General features: G+C 43.7%; 1 protein-coding gene across 1 annotated transcript in view; it reads right to left on the bottom strand.

Annotated features, from left to right (window-relative positions):
* Positions 1-19,515, bottom strand: part of SDHA (succinate dehydrogenase complex flavoprotein subunit A) — a 129,178-nt gene that overhangs the window by 47,550 nt on the left and 62,113 nt on the right. Inside the window, exons 6-7 of the mRNA XM_029284516.1 lie at positions 7,725-7,873; positions 5,853-5,977 (exon numbers count right to left, since the gene is read on the bottom strand). Of these exons, the coding sequence (XP_029140349.1) occupies positions 5,853-5,977; positions 7,725-7,873 (274 nt within the window). The remainder of the gene's footprint in view (positions 1-5,852; positions 5,978-7,724; positions 7,874-19,515) is intronic.

Raw genomic sequence — 19,515 nt, 5'->3', positions numbered from 1 at the left:
TATTACTTTTCAATTACTTTTACAACAATAAAATCTACAGTTCATTATTTCTTTCACAGCCTGGGAGAGAGTGGGTGGGGGGTGGGGTTTGAGGGCTAACACACACACTTAGGTATCACCAAATGAACTCATTCACTTCCATTCTAAACAATTCCAATGCATAAATAATTCCACATACAAATATTTCATTTCATACTTTTTCCAGGCAAACCATTTATTCTTAAATAAGGCCTTTTTGTATTGTTGTTATCAGAGAGGGTTTGACCCTCTTCCAAGTCTTGGAAATAACACAGAACAACATAGACAAACACATATACACAAATACTGTTAAAACAACATTTATTTAAACATATGACTTGTCCTGCAAGAAGCGAGAAAAATCAAGAGCTGATTCCAACCAAAGATGTGGTTTTTATATAGGGCCCTTTATCATCTCCTATTTTTCTCACCATTCCAAGCCCAAGCATAATGTTCTGGGTGGCCACACACACACACACACACACACACACACACACATACATATATATACAAACAAAACACATTACACTTCAACACAAAGCCATTGTCTGACAGGGTTAAACTTAACAGCTACATGAAGGTTCAAAACATTCCAATTGTTCAAAACGCATTGCAGAGGAGTGCATTTTGAGTTAATTTATGTCTTTAAATTACTCTGAAGATTCCCCTTATTATTTTTTCTACTTCAAGATAGTTTCTCTAATATTTTCTGTGTGGGGGTGTATGAGGTCTGAGAAGAAGCTGGAAATCCAATTAAAGATGCTTCAGGAGGGAGAAGTTTTACTTGGTTGTCAGAAGGGGGGCTGGTAGTTAATTGCTGCCCTTCTGAAGCATCTAAGCCATATTTTTCCACTGCCAGACGGCACTGATACCATACTGAAGCCCGGGGTTCAAGATGTAAAGCATGCCCTATCTTAGCCTAAGCTTCCAGCGCTCCGGATTCAAAGGGCAATGTTTCCCTATCTCCTCCACCAGCTTCCTTATGTCAGCATCAAGCGTCCCGCCTGACTTTTGTAGCAGGAATCTGAGCTCCTGTACATGTTTCTGCTGGGGCTGAGATAGCTTGCGACCCATACTCACCACTGAGGGGTCTCGTGAGACGAAAGTGCACTTAGGGGTCTATTTCAGACGATGATAAGTATGTTGGCTGTCGCTCCTTCCCCGGAGGGGTTCCCAATTGTCCCTGTTCGGGCGCCAGATGTAGTAATCAGTGCTCAGTCATTGCAGGGTGAAAATAATGGCCGCTGACACGCAGCAATTTATTCTTTATATACCGTATTACAAGCAGGAAAAGGTATAACATGGCAACAGCCTAGCAATAGCACTGCATTGGTTAATCTACTCACCAATGCTTAAGGATGGAAAGTAAGAGGCCAGAAAGAGGGAAAAGTAGGCAATGACACATTGTTGATCCGAGCTGTTACCAGACAAGCAAGGTCACACAGAGCTACGCACTTTCACATCGCTATGGAGATGAGAAGGGGGGAGTTAGATGCAGAGAGGAGGGGCACAAGTTAGGAGGGACAGTTTTCCATCACCACCTTTATCTATCTCTCACCTCTACAGATCACTTGGCTGGGTTGTTGTTGAGACAGTTAAGTAAACTCTGTGCTTTTGGGCAGCAGTGACTCTTATCTACCTTCTCCATAAGCTGAATACATCTTTCCCTTTTGTGCTCTGAAATGGCTGACACTACCTCTTCTCTAACTCTAACAGTATCTTCGCTGAGTGAGTTTCCTTCAAAATGGATAAAGTACGTGGCTTCTGGTTTGCAATTGCGGCGCTGGCGGACGTGCGAGATGATCACTCTCCGCCATCTGGTTTTCTCCCGCCGGGGGACCCTGAAAAGGGTCGAAAGTTGCCCTGGTGACAAGCATGAAGAGGACATCCGAGTGATCACGGAAGGGCGACAGCCCTCCCGATTGATCCCAGGCAGTTCTTTGGACCGACAGGGAAAAGATCGGCCATTAACATGGCCCATCACTAAGCCGCTACCAGCCGAGGCCAAAATCACTAACACGCACTTTTGAAAGTACCGTGGAAGAATTGGGTGAGATCTTACCTTCTTTGTATCCCAACTATTTTCCTGTAAAAAGCCTCTTGAAATTTCTTCCCCCACTGAGGAGAGAGGGAAGGAGACGTCCTTCCCCCACCCTCTAAAATGGCGGCGTCTGACTACTTAGGGGAAATAAAGCCCTGAAAAGTACAACTAAATAATTGGATTTGCTTCTTTTTGATATTTTGGGACCCAAAAAGTTCCTACTCTCACAGGGACCTGCTACTCTATCTACTCGTAAAAAAGATGAAAAAGAAACTGCTTTTTACTGTGGAGGTGAATACCTACTGACTTTTGCTTAATAAATAGCCTTCACTAAAGGACCATCTATAACCATGCCAGGAATGGAGGAGGACCAGCAACAAATCTCAGCTAACTATAGTTGAAAAAATTCTTGAAGCTACTGAGATAATTAAATCTAGACTGAAAGACAAAGATGCCAGCTTAAATCTACAAACAAAACACTGATTGCAACTAAAGAACCTACAATTCAAAAAACATTGGAAGTGGAAGAAAGTAATACCAAGACAGAGGGCGTTAAAGATCAACAAGTACAGCCTATCGATAACTTAGACCTTCAAACAACAACTACAAAATTGGACATGATTTACTACTTAAACCAGACGAAACCTGAGGAAGAAGACCAGATTAAATGGAAGACAAAGATATTAGAGCAAATACGGGGATCTGTGCCACCAGGGCGACAACTTAATGATTATAAATGGGCCAGTTTCTTTAGAAAATTGACAATTAGATGGTCTCCTTCAGTTCAAGTAACATGCACAAGAATGAAGGGAGATCTATCTGATGATCTAAAAGCATTGGTATGGAAGCCTGGTTGGCATAAAAAGAAACCTAGAGTTAGATTTTAAAAACGGGGCTTTCTAATTTATTAGAGAGGATCCTAAAGTCTCAATTAATGGGCTAAAGGGAGACTTTGAGATGAAGGGAATTTTGATTATTAGATTTAAATATTGTTGGGAAATAGTAAAAAACAAGGGATTATTTGGCTTATTATTGAAGACTTAGATTTATAAGGGAAATGAAAATTAATTATCAGGAAACAGCTTTGAATTATTGTTTAGCCCAGATAATGCAGATTATAGATTTGAGATAATAAAGGATACTCCATTGTTGTGGTGATGTACTATGATGAGAAATAGAAAATGTTTATGAAATAAAATAAGAATATATTTATGTAAGTAATATATGTAATTTAGATAGTATAACTTTTATGTAGTGAAATAAAGGAAATTTCGGCTACCCGAAAATTAAATATTATGGATATTAAAGGTTAAATTTGAATATTGCAATTAAATATTAAAATTAGGTAAAACTTAAAAACAGGACATGGATATGTATAAGCAAACATATTGATAAGTGTTTTAACTGAGTTTGATATAATTAGAAATTTACTAGCTTAATTATGATATAGCAAATGTTAAGGGAAATAGAGAAGGAATGTTAGATGATGCAACCTGAGATATGTATTAAAGATGTTGTTATTGAATTATTGACTAACCCAATCACCACGTTGCTTTCCAGATACTCAATTGTAAAACTGGAAAACTAATAAAAAATTTGTATTAAAAAAATGGATAAAGTACGCAATCTATAGATCAATGGTTTCATGCCTTAGACCTTGAACACAGGAGGTTCTGCATCCTCAAGGAATAAATTTCCTGGAGCTTTTATGAATGGCATCTATAAACTTATCATAAAATGTGGGGTTTGAATCAACATTTTTTCATCCAGGTCGTAGAAAATTTGGGCCAGTCAGCCTTTTAAAGTTGTATCTTCTTCAGAATTTCACAATTATATTATAGTCAGCAGCTATAATCTCACACAGAATAGGTCTATGTTGGGTGCTTGGTATTGGCATTCCTCCTGATTTTAAACATTGGGGATCTCCATTCTCAATTTTTTATTGAGTGACTGCGGGTATGCTACAATGGTCATAAGTTCAAGGACAAGCACGTCCATTTTTTAAGCATCATTATAACTTTAGCTGCTGAATAACTGGACATTAAATGAGGACTAGTTGTAATTATTCTTGTTAGCTTTATTTTTTTATAATACCATTAATGTTAGAAGTGATACTGTGAAATTGAAACACAGGAACCAAAACAAATGATCAAGACTCACTACAGTATTTATTATTCAATGCACATCGGAGGGACTCACTTCAAAGAATTCATACTTCCCTTGCTCTTCTTCTCTGACCCAAATTCCATTCTCTTCTCTCCCTGGGTTCTGCCATACTCCTAGCGGGGAGGAGGGAAGGATCGCGAGTTTATTGCCTTAGCTTCCTCTTTTGCTACAATGTAACACTTTGCTTTCCTGCATTCTTTCTCTATCACTACAATGTAACACTTCGCTTTCCTGCACTATTTATCTCTGTACTTTCTTCTCCCTAAATTGTCAGCTAGCAAAGGGGGAGGAAGAAAGGAATACAACCTCCCGCAACTGGCTTATCTCTCCGCTCTCAAGAGAAGGTGCGAAGAGTCATCTAAACATCGCTACTATGACCAGAGTCGGCCCGATGTTATCTCCCCTTTCCCACGATGGACTTAACACCTGGGGATGTCACTTTTTTCAGTGCTGTTGTAACTTTGAACAGTCACTAAACAAACTGTTGTAAGTTAAGGATTACCTGTATTTGATTATTCTACATTATTTCTATATTTTTATTCTGCTATCTTTTTTTTATATTTTTATTTTGCCCACATTTAAAAATTTACTTTCCTCAAAATACAAATGTTACAATTTTATAGAATACAAAATTTCCAATTTTTATATACTGTAATCACAGTATTGGAATATGCTACTTAAGCCACTAAATTCAAAATCTGTTCAATGCTGGAAACATAATGAACATTTTTTTTAGAAAATCCCCATAAACATGGACAAAGTAGTTCCACTGAAAATCAGTTTGGTTAGGATTTTTTAATGGCAGTGAATAGTAAATCAGTGTTCTTCTGATTAAAATCCATTATTTTGAATTCTGTACTCTAGATATGCTCTTTCTTCATATCTTTCTATCATGCCTTTCAGATCAGCATTTAATCTGATCAGTTCAGAATAGAGTGGTACTATTACTCCTGATATGTATTAATGTTGAATATTGAATATCATTTTATACAGTAATATCAAATTGCTTAAATGAAGCTTAATTCTTATTCCAAGATTATTTAATAAATACTATTATCAAATCAGGTCCTATATTTCTACAATTTATTTTTTTGTCCTATTCAAATAACCTTTTAAGTGTTTCTGTTACGTTTCAGTCTGTTATTTTCAATCCATTTCTCTATCAATATCATTTGAATATTGTTATAAATTATGAATTATCACAGTTTTCTGAAATCTGAAAATGCATCCCCTCCCTATCCATGCTCAGGCCATTAACAAAATTTTGCAGCACAGGTACCCAGGACTCAACTTTGGCACTTCATTTTATTTTCTCTGCAGTTTGTTTGAATACTTTGGAGTATGTTTTTGAGTCTGCCTATATTTGTTAAATTCTCATATAACTAAAGCTAATGAAATAAATTAAATTAATTAGAACTTCATGGATTTTTTTTTTACTTTGCTAAAATTGCTAAAGGTATACAAGATCTATAGGATTCCTGCAATCTATTGAAGAGGTTAACAAATAAAAACAATGAATAGACATACATAATTTCTATAGCACAACATTTTGATTTTAAAAAATTAAGAAAATAAAGGATTAGCTGCAAAACTTAATTTCCTGCAACAGAATTAAAGTAGCTTTTACCTGTGGGATGGAATTGCACAAATTCCAAATCCTGGCAAGGTAGGCCTGCCCGTGTAACCATTGCTGTGCCATCTCCAGTACAAGTGTGAGCAGAAGTACAGCTAAAATATGTGCGCCCATATCCTCTGGAAAAAATTAATAGTTAGCATTTACTACTCATAAAGCAGGAAAGCAAATGTTTCATGAGTAACATTAATACCAACATATATGATAATAATGAATGTTATCTTTTTAATGTTTTAAAACATTCCACTTACAACATTTATTTGAGCCTGCCCTAATAATGTTATCAACTTGCATCTTAGCAATGTGCAGTCATACCATCTGTGAGTCACTATTAAGTAATTTTTCTATTCTTCACTGTTATAGATCATAATATGTCATTCTTCCAAAGGGTGGCTTATTGTGTATCTGAAATACAGATTTTTAAATCAGATTCCCATGTTTCTTTGAAAAATATTGATCCCAATACTTAAAAAGGGATAAGCAACCTGCACTTATTTAGTACCTTTCCATTACCCCATTTCAACTTTCCACCAACACACTTCAGATCATACAGCAGGCATTTAAAAGCAAAATGGTCACATTTTAATAACACAATTTTTTGTTTTTTTAAGTAACACACACGCATATCATCATTATCAGCAGCAGCAGCATGGTAGGAATAGGAACAATTTAACTCAGAGAACTTTCCATCTTTAGCATTCCCCAGCTCATAGACAATAAAAAAGCACAATTTTTGAAACCAATCTTGATGTTTCTTTACACTTCAGAAGTTTTAATATTAAGAATCAGAATCCTACAGAAAGCAAATATCCAGAAGGCTAAAAATTAACCAAAACAATCACCGCTGGTATTTCCTATGAAAGCATGTCATCTTCAAATTACCTCCTAAAAAAACACAACTGAACTGCAGCTCCCAACTCTTTAGAAGTTGACAAACCTATTTCAGAATGAAGCTCACTTTAATGGAAACTATTTGGAAGGGATCATTAGGCCATGAATGTCAAACTCGCCACGTCATGTGATGTGTCACGATGTATCGCAACTTTATTTGCATTGCCGGAGCTGGGGTGAGTGCAACCTCTATATCAGTGGTTCTCAACCTGTGGGTCGGGACCCCATTTGGGGTCGATCGACCATTTCATGGGGGTCGCCAAGCAAGGCTGTCCGCCATTTTTTTTGTCCGCCATTTTCTTCCCCCTTTTCCAGCGGGTGCCTTACCTCCCTTGGGCTGGGCCAGCTGGTGGTCGGCCTGCTCCGTCTCTGCCGCTTGCCAGCTACGCCTCGGCCGGCGCAGGGGGCGGAACCATGCATGCGTGGCGCTCCCGGGCAGGGAAAGTCCTCGACTTACGACCGGTTGGGTAGTCCTCGACTTACGACCGGTTTAGTCCTTGACTTACGACCGGTTTAGTCTTCGACTTACGACCGGTTGGGGTCGCGGCATTAAAAAGGTTGAGAACCACTGCTCTATATTATGCAACCAGCCCGAGAGTCGGTAGTTTGACACCCCTGATTTAGGCTATCAAGCCTAATACTGTGCTCAGTGTTGGCATTTATAGTAAATAATTCCTGTCTAACTTCTGCTAGAACACATCCAGTGAAGCGATCCTACCATCTTTCCTGTATTAGATGTACCCATGCAAAAAGAAGTATTTTCCATTTTAACAAAAATGTTATAGCTACATTCAAGTATGGAAGATATGGGCTGCATTACATTTCTCATGCCCTATCTCAGCTAGAAGAAAAGCAAAAATGCATGGAAGAATATAAACTAGTGGCATATTATATTATACGCAAAAATGATAATGCTGGATGAATTAAAACAAGAAGGCCCATTGACATTTCTTCATATGATTATTAACATATTACCCGGTGGCAATAACTGTATTCTTTGCTCTAAAACGATGTATTGTGCCATCTTCTATGCAAAGTGCAATAACACCACAACATTCTCCATTTTCCATTAGAAGATCAAGAGCAAAATATTCCACAAAGTAGCTGGTATCATATCTGAGTGACTGATGGTGAGAGAAAGAGAACAAAGCATCTGTAATTAATTTCAGTAATAAAGTATCAATGTTAGTTAGAAAGTGTTTATTTAGACCATAAAGCTGGCTAAGAACTTACCTATTTTAGGTATTTTATAAATATTTAATATGTTTATGAGAATGTTAAAGTAATAACCTTAGAATTGAAAACCTTCAATGGATTCTGCAGAATGAAGATAGTTCAGATCCTGTCAGTCAAAATTGTCATCTGACGGAGAGCAGAAGACATTTTTTTTCCACAGTAGCCCCTGCTTTATGGAACATTCTTCCTTCAGAGATTAGAATGGCCCCAACCCTGTTAACCTTTTGTAAGACCCTAAAAACCTAGCTACATTCTCAAACTTGGGGCATTAAATGTGTCAAACGCCTTGCTTCCTAAAAATATATATTTAAAAATACGTTTTTAAATTGTAAGCTGCTCAGAATCCCTGAGATGGGCAACTATATAAATTGATTGATTGGGTGAATTTAAATCGTCAAATTCAACACTTTGCTCAGTGAAATAATCTAAATTAAAATATTAATGACAGATGGCTGCCCAGCTCATATTTAAACTCATACAGTAAAGCAGAGGCTATTAATTTCCTGGATAAATGGTTCCACCATCCAAGAATATGTTAGAATATGTTTTTACTAACATTCAATAAAAATCTGTTTTCAGTAACTTAAGAAACAAAGTGCCAAATATGATTAGAGAGAGTGAGGAGAGCAAGATGGCTACCGAGTGAAATTCTTTTAGTGAGCTCCTTATCTTCTTATTTTAGTTATCTTTTATAAATGGTTTTAAAATATTTTTTAAATCTAATATTAACTATTAACTAGTAAAGTTAGTTTTCTTTTACTAGTAGTAATAATTTTAGGATTTTAAATTTAGGATTAGATAGGATTAGGTTTTAGACCAGTGCTGGAGAACCTATAGCATGCGTGCCAGAGGTGGCATTCAGAGCCCTCTCTGTGGGCACGTGCGCCGTCGCCCCAGCCCCGCCTCCCTGACCTACTCACCAGCAGCCCCCCCCGGAGAGTCACCCCTGAGCGTGGCCTGCGCAGAGCAGCCCAGCCAAGGACATGCCAGCCAGGCAGCGGGGACAAGACTCCGCCCTCGCACCCAATCACATGCAGTTGATGCTGCGGGGCACAGGTAGAGGACATGGCTGCCATGGCACTGCTGGGCTGCCAGGGCGATCTGCAGCAGGCTGTAGAGGCAGTGAGTGGCCCTGCAAATGAGCGGGGCGGGGTGTGCTGGGGATGGGGCGGGGCAGGTGGGGGGCGGGGCCAGTTTTTGGGCACTCGGTTTCTAAAAGGTTCGCCATCACTGTTTTTAGACTATGAGCTCTGGAATTTATCAGTTTCAAGCATTTGCCGATGAAGTGGGAGCATGTTTTAAAATCCTCCAAATCACCTAAGGATGCAAAAACAAAATATAACAGTAAAAACAAAAAGGGACTCGAAAAAGAACTTTAAAAGGAGGCATAAACTGGATAAACAGTCGGGAGGAAATCTTAAACACGACATGGCTGCAACGACACCCAGGCAACCAAAGATAAAGGACTTATTTCAGATAATGGACATTGCAAGTCTCTTTTTTTTCCCTTCTCCCCTTGTAACCTCTGTAAATAAGCCTTGCGCCTTACTGGATTGGGAGGAGGATGACTGCCTTTCTGTAGAAAATGAGGCTTCAATAGGAGATAGAGGGGAGAACAAGGAATGTAACGTAACAATATAATATAATATAATAAATATAATATAATATAATATAATATAATAATATAATATAATATAATATAATATAATATAATAATATAATATAATATAATATAATATAATATAATATAATATAATATAATATAATATAATATAATATAATAATATAATATAATATAATATAATATAATATAATATAATATAATATAATAATATAACAGCACAGTTATTGCTATATTTGATCAGCTCTTGGAAGGAAATAAAAAGATTGATGAATTAAAGTCTCTAATGGGAAACTATATTTCTAAATTAGATAAGGAAGTAAATAGCAAAGCCCATGCTCCAATACTTACTTTTAATTCTAGGACAGCTCATGTGGATTGGTTGCTTCACGGAGAAGACACAGAGGAGAGGCTAGTTCTACAGAGATATAGGATTCTACTCCAAGTTACTGATATTCTTTTGAACAGGGGCGGGTGGCATAACAGATGAGTAATACTGAACTCTTACATTGCAGGGTATATTCTAATGAACTAATAGAGATTTCTTGGCTCTCTAGCAGCCATAGTTGTAAAAGAATATTGCTAACTTTGGGGGCAGATTGTTCTTCCATCAATGCTATTCAGATTTGAAACCTTTCTAAGGAAATATTGTATTCAGCCTTTATGGGTGTTTTATAGCAGGGCTTTTCAACCTTTTTACCGATTGTACCACTTTTAGGATAAGGCAATATTCGAATACCATCAGTCGCCTAGCAAGGTGTCAAAAACTTGATGACCAAAAAAAAAAAAAGGAACAAAGTGATAAAGTACAGGCAGTCCTCGACTTACAACAGTTTGCTTAGTGACTGCTCAAAGTTACAACGGTACTGAAAAAAAGTGACTTATGACCATTTTTCACATTTATGACCTTTGCAGCATGCCCAGGGTCACGTGATTTATATTCAGATGCTTGGCAACTGATTCATATTTCTGATGTTATGTGATCCCCTTTTGCAACCTTTTGACAAGCGAAGTCAATGGTGGGGGGCGCTTGTGAGTGGGTGGGGGGCCATGGGGGGATCCAGGGATCTCCAGTGGAGGGGGTGGGACTGGGGTGGGCACCAGGGCATGGTCCATTAGAGGAACCTCACCGTCCCTCTTGGGCTGTGTGGGGGTCTCCCAGATGGTGGTGCAGGCTGCCCAGAGCCCTGGACAATGGAGGGCAAGCACCCAGCCCGGCCCTTGAGCTCCCAGGGCACCAGGACCCTGCAGCTCAACCCAGTCCAGCCCCACTTTCCTGAGGGGGCGCTGGTTGCACTTACCTTCTCCTCAAGGCTGCTGCTGCTGTGTTCACTCTCCTTGGCCAAGTTGCTCATGTGGGTGCAGGAGGGTAAAGTGCATGGGTCAGAGGGAGGCCCACTCCCTCTCCCTGCGAGAAGATCTGGTTTTGTAACCAAAGCATCTTTCGCAATAGGATGGGAGACTACCAGGTTAGGCTAGAAGAAGTGACAAGGGGATGGCGAAAGGGCAGCAGGGCTGCTGGTGTCCAAGTGCTAAGGTAGGACTTCCCTCAGAGCCTCCCTTTCTCTCATTATAAACTCCTTCCTTCCTTTATTCTTTCCTTCCTTCTTCCCTTTTCTTTTTTCCTTCCCTCTTCTTTCTCCTTTCTTTTTTCTTCCCTTCTTTCCTTCTTTTTCCTTTCTTGCTCTCTTCCCCTCTTTCCTTCTTTTTCTTTTTCTTTCCTCTTTCCCTTTCTCCTTTCCTGTCCCTTCTTGGATGCTCAAATGCAAAAGGGGAAACATTTCTCAATACCTCCTTGCCTTGTGATCAAATGCCACTTTTGCTAGTAGTTTGTGGCCACTTAAAAGATTGAGAAAAACCAGGCTCAGTTTATTCCATGCTTGCATTTAGTGGGGGTGTCCACAGACAACAGTATAGCAGAACTGTCAAAATTATGGCTGTGATAGTTGACCAGAGCTCCTCCATTTTTTATGTGCAACAGCTTTAGCATTTAGGAACAGAGGTAGATTAGTTGCTTTTCTATTAATACATAATCCTTAAAAGGGCTCTCTTGTAGGGACCCTGCCTTGGTCTAATTCAGACTGGAAATATAGCAAAGGAAAACATTTTTCCCCACTCTGCTTTGTCTTGTTTCCCTACTGGAAATGGCTGTTAGCAACACACAAGGAAGGGATATTTTCCTAAGAGCTCACAATTCAAGAATACCAATGTTAACTTGGATTGCCAACAAAGTTCTGTCTGTGACAAAACAGAACACAAAATTGCTTTCTCCTTTGAACTGGGGCATTTCCAACCGAATTGCCCCTTCCTTCCTTCCTTCCTTCCTTCCTTCCTTCCTTCCTTCCTTCCTTCCTTCCTTTCTTCCTCCTTCCCTTCCCCTTTTTCTGATCCTGGTGCTTCTGCTGAATCCCAACAGCCCTGCAGTTCCAGTTCTCTCTCCCTCAGGCTTGTGCGGCATTGTCACCGCTTCAGCTCATTTCTCTCCACTCCGCTACAACTTCTCTAGGATGGTCGTGTACCACCTGCTAGGTGCCAAAGTACCACTGGTTGTACGCGTACCACCGGTTGAAAAGCCTTGTTTTATACCACCAAGTCTCTGCCAGATGATTCCAACCTTGAAAACTCTAAAACATTAAAGGTCAAGGAAAGAATCCCCCTATTTAACAAGGACAGAACAAGATAAAAAAGAGAAACCAGACCTTCTTAAAGAAAAGTTACAGTTTATGGATGATGAGAACTAATCCATCAGTTTACCACCCTTTGCCCAGGAGATCAACAGTTGATTTTAAAGAAAATTGGAATAATTAGTTCAATGCTGAAATTGGTAACTAATGCAACAGAAAGCCTTCTCTCTAGCTGCTCTTCTGTAGAATTGTTTCTGAAAGCACCAAATCCCCAACGCCCAAAGCAAAAAGTAAAGGAAAAGGGGCGTTATCTTACCTGAACGCCTTTTATCAGCATGATGATGGAGAATCCACTGGTGGGTAATTTCAGCCTTCTTGCTCAGTTGAGACTAAGTCAGAAAATTGCCACGCCTCCCGCTGGGCTGGACTGTACCCAGTTTTTTTACCAAGATTTTTTACCAATCTTTTTACTTAAAAGATTGAGAAAAACCAGGCTCAGTTTATTCCATGCTTGCATTTAGTGGGGGTGTCCACAGACAACAGTATAGCAGAACTGTCAAAATTACCAAGGTGAAGCAAAACAACGAAGTCCAACGCGTTGGCTCCTCCTACCCGACACAAGACCAGACAGCCCTTAAAGGGTAGGTGTGGATTCTCCATCATCATGCTGAGAAAAGGCATTCAGGTAAGCCAACGCCCCTTCTCCAGCATGATGAGTGGAGAATCCACTGGTGGGACATACCAAAGCCCTCATGTCCCTACGGGGGGGAACTAGTATGGGCTTGTGTCCCACTAGATGAAGTCACTTGCTGCAACACCCTCCGGCCAAACGCAGCATCCAAAGAGGCAAACCTGTCCAACTTATAATGCCTGATGAAGGAGGAAGGCGAGGACCAAGTTGCCGCCTTGCAGATTTCATCAATGGACACCTGAGTAGACCAGGCTGCTGACGTAGCCGCACTGCGAGTGGAGTGGGCAGTGATGTGTCCAGGAACCGGTAGGGATTGAGACAGATAAGCATGGGCGATGCACGCCCTAATCCACCTCCCAATGGTCGAAGAAGAGACCTTCTGACCCATTGAAGAGGGCTGGAAGGACACGAACAGGGCCTCTGACTTGCGGAAGGCAGAAGTCCATTTTATATAACAATGCAGGGCCCTGCGCACATCCAGTTTATGCCACTGTCTTTCCAGTCTATGGGATGGATTGGGACAAAAATTGGGAAGTACCACCTCTTGGGTCCTATGAAACCAGGTACTGACCTTCGGAATGAAGAATGGATCTAAACGAAGGACCACCCTGTCCTCATGGAAGGTGCACAGGTCACTCCTAACAGAAAAGGCAGCCAACTCCGAAATACGTCTGGCTGACATGACTGCAATCAGGAATGCCACTTTCAGTGAAAGGAGTCTTAAGGAACAAGACCTGATGGGTTCAAATGGCGTTGAGATTAGAACCTGTAGAACCCGTGACAGGTCCCAAGAGGGGTAGTGACGAACCGCCAGTGGTCTGGCATTAGTAGCCCCCTTGAGGAAGGCGCTTACCACTGGGTACTGGGCTAAAGGGACTAGATTGTCACAAGTAAGCACTGTGGATAAGGCCGCTACCTGCCTGCGGATAGTGCTAGCTGTTAACCCTCTATCCATACCCTCCAGCAAATAGTCTACAATATTTGGAATGGTCACAGAAAGAGGCTGGAATTGGTGCTTAGTGCACCACAGGCAAAACTTTCTCCATGTCGCATCATAGATCCTATTAGTAGAGGGGCGCCTGGAAGCTTGGACCATAGAGATCACCCTCGACGAATAAGATTGTCTGGTTAAATTTCTCCGCTCAAGTGCCAGGCGGCCAACTGGAGCCACTGGGGAACCGGGTGTTGAAGGGCCCCTTGGCTGAGGGAGATGCGTTCTGGAGGAATCCTCCATGGTGGTGAGATGGAAAGCTCCACGAGGTCGGCAAACCACGGGCGTCTCGGCGAATGTGGAACAACCAAAATGACCTCCGCCTGCTCCTGAAGCATCTTTCGGATGGTTGCCGGAATCAGTGGGAGGGGAGGAAATGCGTACAGCAACTCGCTGGGTCACTCGCTGCGAAGAGCATCCATTCCCTCTGCCCCTGGGGATGGGAACCTGGTGAAGTACCTGGGCAGTGGAGAGTTGGTCGGGGAGGCAAACAGGTCCAACTGGGGCTGTCTGGAATCTGTCTGAGATCTCCCTGAACAGAGCTGGGTCCAGATGCCACTCTGAGTGGTCCACCGTAGACCTGCTCAGGGAGTCCGCTTGTTGATTCGCTTCCCCCGATATATGCTCTGCCTTGAGTGAGCCGAGATTGGTCTCTGACCAAGAGTTCAAACTGTGGATTTCGAGCATAAGGGACTTGGATCGGGTCCCTCCCTGCCTGTTTATGTGTGCCTTTGCTGCCACGTATGTTAATATTAGAACATGTTGTCCCGCTACCATGGAGGAGAAGTGGCGTAGGGCCAGATGAATGGCCCTGAGTTCTAGCCAGTTGATACTGTGCTCAAGTCCGAACGGGACCATCGACCCTGGGCCAATTGTGACTGGAGGTGAGCCCCCAACCAAATAAGCTGGTGTCTGTGGTCAAGGTGAACCTGGCAGGCTCCTTGAAAAGGGATCCCTTGACCATTGCCAGACAGGTCCACCACAGGAGGGACGACAGTGTCTGGCGTGGGGCCCTTACCCTCCTGTTGGAAGACCTCATATTCAGCTTCTGAAAGGGGAGAAGGAACCATTGAAGCTCTCTGGAATGCAACCTGGCCCATGGAACGATCCCTATGCAGGAGCCCATCTTCCCTAGCAATTGTGACAGCACGACTAGAGGAACTACCCTCTCCCTTCGGACCCTATATATGAGGGCCCGGATGCTGTCTCGGCATTCCTGGGAAAGGAAGACCTCGCAAAGGTTCGAGTCTATGACTGCCCCCAGGTGAAGGAGGCGATTTGAAGGGACTATGTTGCTCTTTTGGAAGTTCACAGAGAATCCGTGAACCTGGATAGTCCTGATGGTGAGCTCCAGGTCCAACTGGGCCGAACGGAAGGAGCGGGACTGGATAAGGATATTGTCCAGATTGCATTGAATGCGCACCGGGATTATTCTCAGATGGGCGGCTAATACTGCTAAGATCTTCGTGAACACCCGTGGGGCCGAGGAAAGACCAAACAGGAGCGCTTTGTACTGAAAATGCCGGTGCGCATAGCAAAACTGGAGGAATTTGCGGTGTTCGGGAAGGATCAGAACGTGTAGGTAAGCTTCTGTTAGGTCTATGGAGGACAGGAAATCCCCCCTCCTGATGCTGGCCAGGATAGACTTGAGAGTCTGCATCTTGAATCGTTTGTAGGTCAAGTGGTAATTTAGTCCTTTCAAGTCCAATATCGCCCTCCAGCCCCCCGAGGTCTTTGGTACCACGAACAGAATGGAGTAAAACCCGTACCTTCTGTTCCATGGGCACTGGTTCTATGGCCTCTATCTGTAGTAGATGGGAGATGGCCATGGACATAAGCCTTGTCTTGGTGGCATTCCTCGTGTTGGGGCAAGCGAGGAAGCGTCCTGGAGGTGCGGTTAGGAATTCCAGGGCAAGGCCGTGTCGGTTGGTGTCTAGTACCCATGAGTCCGTGGTGGTGGCCTCCCAAGTGTCGGCGAATAGGGATAGCTGACCCCCTATGGGGGGGGCAGACTTTCCGGCACCAGAATCAGCAGGGGATCACCTGGATGCGGCGAATGCCCCGCAACGTGAGGAGCCCAGCTGGTTGGGAGGCTCGGATCGGCCGAGGGAAGTCTGAGCAAGTCAGAATAGCTGCTGTGAAGCTTAGAGAAAAGGCCAATTCACTGCAGGAAAATCAGGTAAATTTAGAAAAAAGCCAATTGACAGCAATGAGTGGAAAAACCACGAAGGTTCTTAGCCTAGTGCTAAGCCTAGAGGAGCCTCAATTAAAGTGTCCTGCTGAGCGAAGACTAAGTCAAAAAACTGGGTACAGTCCAGCCCAGCGGAAGGCATGGCAAATTTTTGACTTAGTCTCAACTGAGCAAGAAGGCTGAGATTACCTACCAGTGGATTCTCCACTCATCATGCTGGAGAAAGGATACTCAACAGGATATGACATTTAGATAATGAGAAGAATGGTTGGAGTTCTCAATCATTAGTAGAAATGCCAGTCTTAGATCAAAATCAGGGGAATACTGGCAATCAAGATAAAGAAGAGCAACAGCTACATGCCGAGGAGTTTGAATTAATATTGGTAAATGTGTACCTTCCTCCGAATAAATCCCTGTATTATAATTCTGACTATTGGAAAGGTTTAGAAGTTATACTAGATGATATATCCACACTGCATCCTCAATCCATAATTATATTAGTTGGAGATTTTAATTTTAATTAGGTCCATCTTTGCATGAGTTTGCTCAAAAGAAAGGATCCCTAAAGGAATTTGTTGACAATCATCCACAGTGGCTTTCTAGAGACGACAAAATAATGCTGGTCTGTTCCTAGTCTCTTTAATTTTCAAAGGTAACCTTCAAATCTTGGGAGGTAAGGATAATAATTAAATACACCCTTACACATACCATTCAGTGTGCTCCACGTGGCCTCATAAATACGGTTGGTAGAGGACCAACGGGAGGCCTGAATTATGGTAATGACCCCTGGCAAGCAGGACTCCTGGGACAAGATCGAGCGCTCAAGTGCCAGACGGCTAACTGGAGCCATTGGGGATTTGGATGAAGAAGGGTCCCCTGGCTGAGTGAGACCCGATCTGAGGGAATCCTCCACGGGGCCTCTAGAGAGAGGTTCACGAGGTCAGCGAACCATGGTTCTAGTCGGGGCCACTAGAACAACCTCCGCCTTCTGCCGAAGAAGCTTACGGACAACCACCAGAAGAAGAGGAAGAGGAGGGAAGGCATAAAGCAGTCCCTCCGGCCATGGGCTCCGAAGGGCATCGGCCCGTTCCGTCCCTGGAGATGGAAAGCGGGAAAAGAATAGCTGGAGATGAGCGTTTGTCGGGGAGGCAAAAAGGTCTAGAACTGGCAATCCGAAGCGGTGGCAGATCTCCCTGAAGATCCTCGGGTGCAGGCGCCATTCCGAATGGTCCAACGTTGCCGGCTCAGGAAGGCAACCTGAGTGTTTGCCTCCCCTGAAATGTGGTCGGCCTTGATGGAGGCAAGGTTGACTTCTGCTCAGGAGCCCAGCAGGAGTGCCTTGGTCAAGAGTGCACGAGATCGGGTGCCCCCTTGCCGGTTCACATGTGCCTTGGCAGCCACGTTGTCTGTGAGGACCAAAATGTGACGCTTCGCTACTGTGCTGCGAAAGTGGCGGAGGGCCAGGTATACGGCCCTGAGCTCCAACCAGTTGATATTGTGCTGAAGGTTGGAGCGGGACCAACGGCCCTGGGCCCACTGTGAGCAAAGGTGCACTCCCCAGCTGAACAGGCTGGCGTCGGCCGTAAGGGTGAGTTGATCGGGCTCCTTGAAGTAGGACCCCCTGAGCATGGCCGAGAGCCACCATGTGAGGGCTCGCGAGACGTGAAGCGGAAGTCTCACCCTTCGATTGGAGGAACTGATGTTCAGTCTCTGGAACGGGAGTAGGAACCACTGGAGGTTCCTGGAGTGGAGCCTGGCCCAAGGTACAATCGCAATGGCCGAGATCATCTTCCCCAGTAATTGGGAGAGGCTAGCCAACATTACCGTTCAATCCCTGCGCAATTGGAGAATCAACTCCCTGATGCTGTCCCAGCATTCTTGGGATAAATAGACCCGGCATTCCACCATGTCTATGATGGCCCCTAGGTGTAATAACCTTGTTGCGGGGGTCATATGGCTCTTGGAGAAGTTTACCGAGAACCCGTGATTCTGAAGCAGCCTTATCACCAGTTCGAGATCTGCCTGAGCGGCCTGGATCAAACACTGGATTAGAATGTCGTCCAGGTAGCACTGGACTCTGACTGGCACCATTCTCAGATGAGCTGCTAGAACCGCCAGGATCTTGGTAAAGACTCTCGGAGCCGAGGATAGGCTGAACGGGAGTGCCCTGTACTAATAATGGTGTCCCCTGTGGGCGAATCTTAGAAACCGGCGTTGGGTGAGAGAGATGGGGATGTGGAGGTACACTTCTGTGAGGTCGATAGACGTCAGGAAGTCCCCCCCTTCTTACGCTTCCCAAGATGGACTGGAGCGTTTGCATCTTGAATTTGCGGTATGCAAGATGATAATTTAATCCTTTTAGATCCTGGATGGCTCTCCATCCCCCTGACGCTTTGGGAACGATGAAGAGGATGGAGTAAAACCCCTGACCTCTCTGATCCAGTGGCACCGGTTCTATGGCCGGTGGTGATGGATGGCCTCTCGCATTAGTCTTTTCTTCGTTGGATTTTAGTTGGGGGCAAGAAATGAAGCGATTCGGGGGGGTGGAGATGAACTCCAGGGACAGTCCGTGACGCACAGTGTTTAGGACCCATGCATCCGTGGTGGCTGCTTCCCACTGGCGGGCAAAGAGAGAGAGTCTGCCCCTGATGGGAGGATCTGCCTGAGAGTCACCTGGATCGGCGGAATGGGCGGCGCTCCCACGAAAGGGCCATTTGCCCTGAAATTGTTGCCTGGGTCTGGAAATCTGTCTGTCAGACTGTCTGTCCTGTCTGATAGGGAAAGACCGATTGGGCTGGGAATAGTTGGACCTGGCTCCTGCGCGAAAGGACTGTCTCCGTGAGTAGGTGTTGGGACGTTTGTCTGATCGTTTAAGGAGATGATTGAGGACCTTACGTTTATCCTTATTTTCAGTGAGGTAAGGATTCAGAGCTTCACCAAACAATTTTCCTCCCTGATAAGGGGCTGCTGACAAGCGCCATTTGGACTTGGCGTCAGCGTGCCAGTGTTTCAACCAGAGCATACGGCGGCCAGTGACGTTGGATGCCATGGCTCTGGAGGAAAATCTGGCGGCCTGCAGGGTGGCATCGGAAGCATATTCTGTAGCCGCCACCATCTTACTCAGATCATGATGCGTGCGGATATCCTCCACCGGTATCCTGGCCTGAAGCTGTCTAAGCCAGTGGAGAGCAGACCTGTTGAAAAAGGATGCAGAGGGACTTCCGGTGGTGACACCAGGGCGATGCAGAGTTAAGGAGACAGGCTCTGTCACCTAACTCTGATCTTTCCACGTTTGGAGACCCTTTGGGGGCGCGGGGAAGTCTGGAGGACAACGCGTGAGAAAGGGGGATGCCGGAGGAACAACGAGGCGAAAGGCAATCGCCCGTTAGGACGAAGGAAACCTCCTAATTTC

Source organism: Protobothrops mucrosquamatus, unplaced genomic scaffold (genome assembly GCF_001527695.2).
Source record: "Protobothrops mucrosquamatus isolate PMUCROS unplaced genomic scaffold, P.Mucros_1.0 scaffold_134, whole genome shotgun sequence".
NCBI classification, from domain to species: domain Eukaryota; kingdom Metazoa; phylum Chordata; class Lepidosauria; order Squamata; family Viperidae; genus Protobothrops; species Protobothrops mucrosquamatus.
Note: the sequence above shows the minus strand (reverse complement) of the source record. Positions and strands in the feature narration are given on the sequence as shown.